This window comes from Diplotaxodon limnothrissa, linkage group LG15, assembly GCF_057381915.1.
Source record: "Diplotaxodon limnothrissa isolate DT_005_m linkage group LG15, D_limnothrissa_male_GT1.1, whole genome shotgun sequence".
Lineage (NCBI taxonomy): Eukaryota > Metazoa > Chordata > Actinopteri > Cichliformes > Cichlidae > Diplotaxodon > Diplotaxodon limnothrissa.
The window spans coordinates 40052331-40062395 of NC_140610.1; the positions used below are offsets into that span (position 1 = coordinate 40052331).

Genomic DNA, 10065 nt, shown 5'->3' on the forward strand with positions numbered 1-10065 from the left:
GGCAAAATCTTTCATATAGGGGCTAGTAATTCTGTGCTCATCTATGCGAGTGTCTTGATTTTAACATGTTATTCTTTGGATCAGTGCATTACATAAAGAAAATAAATCAAATTAAATATTGTTGTTGGGCAAACAGTGATTATATTCAATGTAAACACCAACTCTAACTCCAATGATACAAAATAAAACACAGAAGTGCATCCACTTGCCTGTCTCATGTTCTTGATCTCTGTGGTTCAACCATATCAGCTTATCCAGGGAGTAAGCTGTCCTGAGATCTCCTCGGTTTAAGTGGCAGCTTCTGTCTCATTTACTAAATTGCCTCCTCACGTTTTGAAAGATAAAACTAAGACTAACACTACGGAAACCTGTTGACATCCCGCCTAAAACGGGTGCTAAGCTAGCCAGCAACGTGCCTAGATGTGGGTCGTTGAGTAGCCACTACAGCGATGATTTTCCAGCACACACATCAAGAGAATTAATCAGGGTTTGCTTGTTAAAATTTTCGCTGTATATGCGCAAATCGCTGTCGCCTGAAAACGATTTGTGTATAATAGCATAGTTTAGGGTAAGGAGGTAATAGACTGCACTAACATCAGATGGAGAAGCCACCAGCTAACAGCCTAGCAACAGAATCATGTGACACAACCTTAAACACACCCACCTGGTTTCAGCCGTATTCCGACTCGTGTTGCCTTTATGTGGTGTAGGAAAAAATAGAGCTATTTACTCTCCAGTGCATTTCTCGTTTCAGCTTTATGAAACACTATTTCGTTTATTTTACAGAACATTAGTCAAGTTTATTTATATATCACATTAAAGCACAACAGACTTTGAGAATTACCTCAAAATGTTTAATTTCGAGATAGGCATCAATACATTTGTGTGCACTACCTTAGATTCCACCTTCAAAACCAAAGTGCCAGGATTTTATTAGTAACACAGTGCAGTCCACTATGATCAATATAATTTTACTCCATCTCTTGAAAAGATCAAACGTACGGCATATATTTTTGACCCTGTGACGACTGTATATGGAGGAAAAATTCTTAAGTACGATTCTACAAACAGTACCTGAAGTATCCAAAGCAACCTCACGACAGTTTGGGCAGTGGCATTGTTGTTCTGTGCTCACTATTGTAGGGCTGTCCGGAGGAAAAAAAAACCCCAAAAACAAAACAAAAAAAACAGCCACCATCTATCTTTGGGGAAGATGCTAGCTTTTGTGGTCGCCTGATGTTTTTGTAGTTGTGAACGTTTACAGTTTTTGTCTTTTCTGTTTAAGATTCGGGGACGCTGCTAGCATATAGCTAGCTCGACTATAGCACTCGCGAAAATGAATTCCAACACGCACGTAATCCAGGTGACAAACGTTTCACCGAGTACGACGTCCGAACAAATGAGGACTCTGTTTGGATTCCTCGGAACCATAGAGGAGCTCAAACTGTTCCCGCCCGAGTGAGTATTGTGAATTATGAACTGGTAAATTATCCTCCACAATCTATGGCGGCTCACGCGGGGCTCTTGCTGAGGCCTACAGCATCGAGCAGGCCTCGCTGCACGGTAGTGCTAATGCTCCCGCGTCTTTATTGAACGTGGCAACGCTTGCTTCTTTCAAATTAGATATGCATGTATTTAACAATACTTCAATTCTTCATCCATACGCATCTGCCGATTATCACATTTGTCGATTAAGCAATCAAAAAATTGGTAATCGTTTGTGTAAGTCGGTTATCTAACACATACACGGTAGGCAGCTATACATCCTGTTTATCGAGTTATCTGTAATCTCTCCGTCAGAAAACAAAGTCATAAAAATATACACGGGAGAAATAAGCATGAATGGCTTAATTTTAATAATCACCAGAGTTGCTCCTAATTATTTTGATTTCAAGTGGGACTTATGTGGCAGCTTTTCGTATAAAATGAGCTGTTGATTAGCATCCTAAACCAGCGACAGTGCAAAAGAACAACTAATTATGACTCTTAATGAGCAGTGGGACATTTGGTTACACGCCTGGTTGAGCTAAATTGGAATATTTCCTTAGGTGCATGCTTTGTTTAGATCCACAGTGGACAATAATGAGCTACAGTACACACTGCACAGTGTTTTCTTACCTTAATTCTCTCTGTGTTGTGTTTTCTCTGTTGAATTACACGTGGCTACTGGACAGGTATGAAATAATCAAGGTGGTGATTTTCCGGGTAGATGTAGTTGTAACAATTTAGTAACTGTTTGAAAGTTTGATCGCCGCCAGTTTTATACCAGTATTGAGTTTTATCCTCATACTGTGGTGCTAAGGAGTGCAACAGGATCAGAAATGGCTGAAGAAAAAGGTTGTGTGTCACCTCTGGATGATACTGTGTTGTACTATGCAGAGGATGCAGGGAACAAGAGTCACTCCTGTGCTTTCTTGTCCCTGTGGACACAGACTGAGTATGAAGAAGGCATGTTGTCTCCCCTTGTTTGTATTCTTTGCACAACCTATCTGTATTTTCTTCCAGTGACTCTCCCTTGCCTGTGACTTCACGTGTCTGTTTTGTAAAATTCCTTGAGGCTGAGTCCGTGGGAGTTTCCCAACACCTGACGAACACAGTCTTCGTGGACAGAGCCTTGATCGTGGTCCCTTTCGCTGAAGGTGGGTATCTGTTTTATTCCTTTGGCTGTGGTCATCTCTGAACGTACGTCATAATGCGTAGGTGTATTTGTTAGACTTGCAAACACTAGAGACATTGAGGTTTCTGTTTTTCCTACTGCCATGAGAAAGCAGCTAAGCTTTTCAGTGCTTGGCATTTCTAGGTATGTAAAAGGGAAATGTACATTTGTGTCTGTGTCTTACAATCTAGCTGTAAACTTCTCTCTCTGTTATTTGTGTTGTGGTTTTCATAGTGGACAAGTCATTTGCAGAGAGCCCCTTCCTTGCTGGCTGAAAGTGGTCCTCTGATGCCATCAGGAGATTAGAAAAAATAATGGCACCAATCGCAAGCCCCTTCTCTCTCTTGTTCTGCAGTAAAATATTAACTTTTTTTTCTCTCTGTTCAAGGCATCTTTTTTGAAAAAAGAAAAAAATAGCCTCACAACTGCTTAATCAAATTAGGGGATTTGGGAGGGTGCAGGGAACTCTAATGTCCTCACATGTTGAAAGGATTTTTTATATTCTCAGATACAATGTGTGTCATGTAGTAGGCATTCACCAAACAAGGGATACCCCGAGCAAGTAGAATAGTGTCAAGGCAATCCAAACATATCGGAACCATTTCTGATCCTCTGTTTATATTTTAACCTTCTGCGAATTGAAATTCGGCAGCAATGTGTTTTAATGTTGTCTTAGATACTGTGAAAGCCATCAGATCCACAGTGACATAGCAGTAAATGCTCTGCACATACACATAGGTGTTTCGGTTATTGGTTGATTTGATCATGTTTTTAGGATCGGCTTGGGTTGGGCTGTGATGGTTGGATCGCAAACTCTAGTCCAGTAGGTGCAAGAAAACCAGGAAAAGAGTCAGGGTGAAGCTCCTGAAAACTGGTCTGATCAGCCTAATAAGAGAAAACACCTGTGTGGATGTTGAATCCATCCCCTTCAAACACGCACACAAGTCTCCAAACTGAACTGACTTTTTTTTTCTTTTTTTTAATGTAAATTTCTTTAGCTGGAAACGTATCACACAGCTACATTAGAGGGAAAATATGAATACTGGATCAAGATTTGGGTCTGTTTCCTTTTGTTAACACTAATCAGACTTTAAACCAATAAAAGAAGAGAAAATGTTCGGGACATCCCTACACCAGCACAAAGCATGCCAAATAGAAGAACTAATCAGCTGTGCATGCTAGACTAGATTTTTGAAGGTGTTTGCCATCATCTGAGTTTTGGCCAGCGGGTGTTGTGGCAGTTAATTCTGATTTGGCTTTTGGTCATAATAAGCACAGAAACTGCCCTCGGCATTTACTTGCTTTATTTTCCAAAGCCTTGTATTACTGTTATTACTATAAATTACTGTATTACTGTAAATTTGCATTCCAAAACTTTCACTAACACAAGAGATAATTATGGTTTTAAGCCTCTTGATGTTGCCGTAAAAATGCATTTTTATTAACTTAATTTTTTTAATTGACCCTCTCCAAACATGACTCTGAACGAGTTGAGTGAATCTCAAGTTTAACAGTGGTGTTTCTTTTGTTGTTGTGTTTTACAGTTCTTTTTCCTGGTTCAGCCAGCCCTATTTACCAGGCCCCGCTGAAAATGCCACCAACAGTTTTGTCTTCTGCAGCCTTATCCTGTTTCTCAAGTGTCCTTTCTGTTGTGTGCGTGGGTGTGCGTGGGTGCATGTCTCCCCCCTCTCTCTCTCTCTCTCCCTCTCTCCCTCCCTCCCTCTCTCCTCCCTTCATAATGTAAAGAAACATGTCAGATTAAAAAATAGCCTGTTTTCAGATTGCACAGCCATGGATGATCATCTCATGAGATTTTTTTTTCTGTCATTTTTACCATTTGGTTCTCTTCAGCTTTGGGAATATTTTTCTTATCACTACCTTTGCTGCCAATAGCCTGTAATTGTTCAGTGTAGATTATTGTTTATTTACTATATTTTTTGTGACATACTGTTGGCTAAAACCTGTCAGTACTGTATTTGATTAGCAGTACTTTACCTGGTTGTTAAGTGTTTTTTGTGGTGGGGTTGTATAAAAAAAACAAAAAGAGAGAGAACCCACCAGAAAAAGGCTAGAAAAGGTCAAATGAGTAAGCCTTTTCTGTTTTTTGTATTGGTAATGGTAAGTGATGTTGAAATGTACCCTTGTGTCTACACCCAAATCATGAACTTTGTTTTCTGTATCTCAATGTTTTTGTGTGCTTTATAGCGAAGCAGCCGGCGCGAGTCGCTTGTTCATAAAACATCTAATGAAAGTTGAGAGCACATCCCACGGGACAACTGGCTGTGCTTGCTTACGTTTGGTTCATGACTTAAAAAACAAGTACAGGTGATAAAATCTTGGCAGTGTTGACCACAGTGTGTATTGTGACTTTGAAACTTATAGCTGCTAATCCTACAATCATATTCACAACAAAGCAAAACAGCAACAACAACAACAACAAAAGTCAGGGATCAAGATTTACAGACAAGACAAAAAAGTGGATTTTTGTTTTTCATTCTTTTACTACAGTGTAGTTAGACTGAGGTGGCTTGTCTGCAAGTCTTGTCTGAGTGTTGTCGACGTCGTCTTTGAAGATGTACTGAGATGTTCTTGGTTTTTCCTCCAGGAGTCATTCCCGATGAATCTAAAGCTATGTCGCTGTTGGCTCCAGCCAATGCTGTGGCAGGAATGATGCCCGGTGGAGGCCTTCTTCCGACACCGAATCCTCTGGCATCTGTGAGTTTTTACATTTTCACATAACATATCATACAATAATATTTAACTGTTATTTGATCAGGGGAAAAAGATATTTTAGATGTTGATGATTTTCTAAAACTGCTCCTACCTTCTCTGCAGCCATCAATCAAAATTTAACTTGGAAAAGGGCATGAATCTCCCTTATTGCAATAAACAAACACACAGCAGGCTTTTTTTCGTCTTGGTGGGGATATTTGGTAACATTTATGTCTAAAAGCACAGTAATTCATTCAAACTAAGCAAGCTGCTGGTGGTTCAGAGTTAGCAATGCTACTATTTGATCAGATTTAGCTACTGGACCACAGATTTTGACTAGCAGGTGCTTGGAGCCTGCTGAACACACTTTTCTCTGATCCATCACAAAGCCTTAGGCCCATTTGCAAGCACCCCTCTTCTTTCTAAAGCACAATTATCTGAAAATAACAAAAACAGTACATCTGAAAGTATCCTATTAAAAAAAAATCCCCCCTCCAAAACGTTACATAAATAAAGCGTGCTATGCTTTTTACCTCTACAATATATTCTAGTGTCTATGCTCCACATTTCAGATGGGAGCGACACCATTTGGCGGTCTTGGAGCTCCTAGCATTGAGCAGATGGCTGCTATGGGAATGCCCGGACCGAACATGAACCCCCAGGTGAGGATCAGTTACCTTCATAGCGCCGTTTAAGTTCAAGAAAAAAGTTCTTAGTTCTTAAAATCATAGTAATATCCTTGTCTTCCTTTCTTTCCAGGCTCTTTCCGCAGATTTCCTGAAGCTCATGCAATCCATGGATCCCAAGTAAGAAAAGTGCAGACACAGACGGGTTGTGCAGTCCAGTCAGCATACATATTTATTTGAGCAGTGTCTAAATAATTGATGCCATTTGCAGATTGAACCTTGCAGCTGGATTGAACTTGAGTCCAGGGCTGAAGGCTGATGCATCGAATAAGGAGATTGAAGAGGCCATGAAGAGAGTCCGAGAGGCCCAGTCTCTTATTTCTGCAGCTATTGAACCAGGAAGTGAGCGCGGTTTCAAAGCACGCTTCAAATATAACTGTACCAGAAATACTTGCTTCATATAGATTACGTGTTATCGGAAATTACTTCTCAGTTTACCTGTTTATTGATGTTTAGAGAGCAGTAAGTAAATGTATAATACATGTATAACTTTGTCTTTACTGTTGCAGGTAAGAAAGATGACAAGCGCAAACATTCCCGCTCCCGTTCGCGTTCACGGCGTAGACGAACCAGATCTCGTTCAAGACACAGGTAAAGATGCGTCTACGGCAATGTCGGGTGAAGCCTTTTTAGTTTCATAATTAGTATATTTTTGAATATTAATTGTTTGTAAATGTGCTGCTGCTTATTTTGAGCAGACGTTCGAAGAGCAGATCTCGGCGTAGGTCTCATTCAAGGAGCAGGAGGAGGTCCAAGAGCCCACGGAAGAGGAGGTCCTACTCCCGGGATCGAAGCCGTCGCAGTAGATCTAGGTCAGCTGTTATCCTGAGGAGCAAAATGGCTCCTGTGTTTCATTTCATTCAAAGTGTGTTTGGAGACCAGAGGTTGATCATTTCAAAATTGAAATTTGTCAAAAATATTTTTGAGCTTTAGTTTTTAACGTTGGCAGTGGGCAGCTCCAGGTTTTGAGACTTTTCAGGCATGAAAATGTTTGGTAATGTTTTTGTTTGCTTTCATCTCGTACAGAGACAGGAGGAAGGAGGAGAAGTCCAAGAAAAGATCCAAGACTCCCCCCAAAAGCTACAGCAGCGCCAGGAGGTCTCGGAGCATTAATCGGTGAGTAGTCTTGAATACGGTGTGATAATATGATGAAATGCAGGTGAGCCAATTTACAGTGTGAAAGACCAGAAGCTCTTACTCTTCTATAGACAGCAGAAAATCAAGTAAGTCCTGAATAAATGATGAGGATGTTTTTATGAATGTTACTTATTTTTACTCCTTTGTGTGTCTCAGGAGACACAGGCGAAGTCGCAGTGCTTCTCGCTCCCCTAAGAGAAGGGTCTCCAGGTCTCCGTCCCCCAGACGGTGAGCTTTCTCCATCTGATGTACAATGAAGTTTATTTAATTTTGAGTGCCACAGTTTAAAAATATTTTTGTTCTCTTTACAGCCACAAGAAAGAAAAAAAGAAGGACAAGGACCGTGAGAAGGAAAGGGACCGAGACAGAAGGGAGGACAGGGACCGCAGCAGAGACGAACGCGAACGCTCCAACAGTAAGAAAAAAAAGAGCAAAGACAAAGAACGAGATCGGGACCGCAAGTCCGACAGCGAGAAAGGAGATGTTAAGGTATGTAGAGCAGGCACTGTTTAGAGACAGGTGGCTGGATGCATTACTCTGCTCGTCATTAACGTGATTAAATGCGGCACAGGTGACTCGGGACTACGATGAGGAGGAGCAGGGTTATGACAGCGAAAAAGGAGAGGAGGAGGAGGACGAGAGGAAGAGCGACTCTGACTCAATCTCGTCCCCGAAAAGCCAGGAGGAGATGGAGAGATCTGAGGGTCAAATCCCCAAAAAGTCCAAACTGAATGGAGATGATCACCACCAGGAAGACATGGAGATGAGCGACTAAAAACGTCCAAACCAGATAGCATTGTCTTTTCACTGTCCTTTTTATATTTTTAATATAGGCCACGATATGTCTGTGCCTGATCGCTCCAAGTTAAACAGATTTTGTCTTAACTGTAGAAACACTGCAAAGGAGGGTGGGCAGTGGGGTGTACGGAGGGGAGGGGGAGGCAGAACTTTTGTAAAGATATAAGAAACAATTACTAAAATATGAAGAACATGAAACCTGGTTTTAAATTGTCATTGCTGTACTTTTTAAAGATTTTGTCATTGGAGTTTGTTTGTCTTTCTGACAGTAGAATACGCAGCGTTTTCCTCTAAAAACGCAGCATCTGTAAATATTTTACTGGTCAGGACTTTGTCCTCATTCACACTGCTCGTTGTTTGCCACTCACCGTTTTATTTTTTCCAAACGAACCGTTTTGCTTTAACTGTGTAACACACCCAGCTGTGTTTAATCTCTACTGACCTATTTACAACCCTTTATTATTGTACATTGTAGATTGAAATGTGTTGTGACAATGAAATATGTTGTCTGCAATAGAATTTCCAAAGGACACAAATAAAATTGGGGTAAACTGTCAAGTTGCGCCACAAGGGTCCTTATTTTGAAAAATAATTGCTACGATGGGATTTATTCTGTGGTTATGTTCTGGGTGCCTGGCAACTGTTAACCTTCACTCAGGTGTTGTCACGTTATGGTTCAGTCCTAATCTCTACATTCATGGAGTTTCTTTCCACTGAAACCTGAGGGATAAACTATACATGCTTACTGTTGCCATGTACAGAGACTTTGCCTGAGAATTAAACAGCTCAGTGCATTGTGTGTGTGTGTGTGTGTGTGAAAGAAAAGTACTAAATTAGAGGCATGCATGCAGTGGTGTGGAGAAGTCATGAGCCAGCCAGTAATAAATAAATATATTTTATTTCTCTCAACCACTTACTTTGCAGTAGTTAGAACTGTACTGGGGGTGCCACAATTTATATTTGTAGATAAAGCCTTCCTCCTGCACATATTCTTTATAAGCCCCTCCCACCTCAGGTGCAAGTGCTTGTTTGTCAAAAGTAATTTAATTCTTAAACTCTTGAAACAAAGAGTAACCCTTGAAGCTTTTTTTCCCTGAACTGGTGGGTGTCTGACTGTTTTAGGCTGCGTATAGAACAAAATAACTGAATGTGCATCAGAAATGAGTGAGGATGGTCTCTGCCTATGCAGCTACCCTTGGAAAAACCTGGTAACTGTTCCAATGGTCATCAAACCACATCTTTATCGATATGTACTGAGGTGTCAACACTCACCATTAAGGGTACAGGACAGGTCGTCATGTTTTACTTTATATATCAACTTTTTCTCTTTTTTTTTCTGCTTTGTTTCAGAAACCACGTGAACAAAAATATTCTGAAAGGCTGCTGCGGATTCTCTTTTCTGCCCAGTCAAGCTATAAACCAAACTTTCTATCGCAGCTCCGTTTTAGTTGAACAAAAACTGAAATATTGACTATTTGACAACCATGTCTTGTCCCATTGTCCAGTAAAACGCAAAATAAAGACTTATAAACCCACAAAGGTTAAAAAAGAAAAAAAGAAGAGGAAGTGTAGGATGCCCCAGAACGAGCTCAGAATAAAAGGATACCCAGATGAGGTGTCGTATCCGTGCCACGCATGTTTTAATATGACCAAGTTAGAAAAAACACAAGAGTGCAAACATTAGATATGTGGCTTTTTATTTCGGTACATTTTATATGAAAATAGTGTCGCAGACTTATACAACAGTTTTTGCTGTACAACTGACATTTAGACATGGATGAATCATTTCCTACAGAAAACATGTCAAATCCAATCAGCTGAATTCGGGAAGGAGCATCAAATAAATGTAAAGCATTATGTCAGTGAAGAGGCACACTTCCACTAGCTGCGCCTGCCTGTACTATGGAATGTGAAAAGTCAAACTGCATTTGGTTATCATACTAAATATGCATATGTAAGCACGGTGTTTCAATGATTAGGATGCTGAACAACTCTGAGCCACCAGTACAATAGCAACATCCCACAGAAAGCTGTCTGTATCAACATTAAGAGCTCATGAACCATAGCAGCACCTAC

The 10065-nt window shown here is 40.5% G+C and overlaps 1 protein-coding gene across 2 annotated transcripts; it reads left to right on the plus strand.

Moving 5' to 3' along the window:
- The first annotated feature begins 1095 nt into the window (after positions 1-1095).
- On the plus strand, positions 1096-8531 carry LOC146617995 (uncharacterized). 2 transcript variants are annotated; one of them, XM_085372551.1, is made up of 12 exons: positions 1096-1458; positions 2506-2639; positions 5262-5371; positions 5941-6030; positions 6128-6174; positions 6266-6396; positions 6564-6645; positions 6753-6866; positions 7081-7170; positions 7348-7419; positions 7503-7680; positions 7763-8531. In XM_085372551.1, exons 1-12 carry the CDS (start codon positions 1337-1339, stop codon positions 7964-7966), a joined length of 1374 nt encoding a protein of 457 aa, XP_085228677.1. In that variant the 5' UTR covers positions 1096-1336; the 3' UTR covers positions 7967-8531. The 2 variants fall into 2 exon arrangements, with proteins under 2 accessions (XP_085228677.1, XP_085228678.1); XM_085372552.1 differs by lacking the exon at positions 1096-1458 and having other exon boundaries at positions 2575-2639; positions 4862-5371.
- Positions 8532-10065: the final 1534 nt, after the last annotated feature.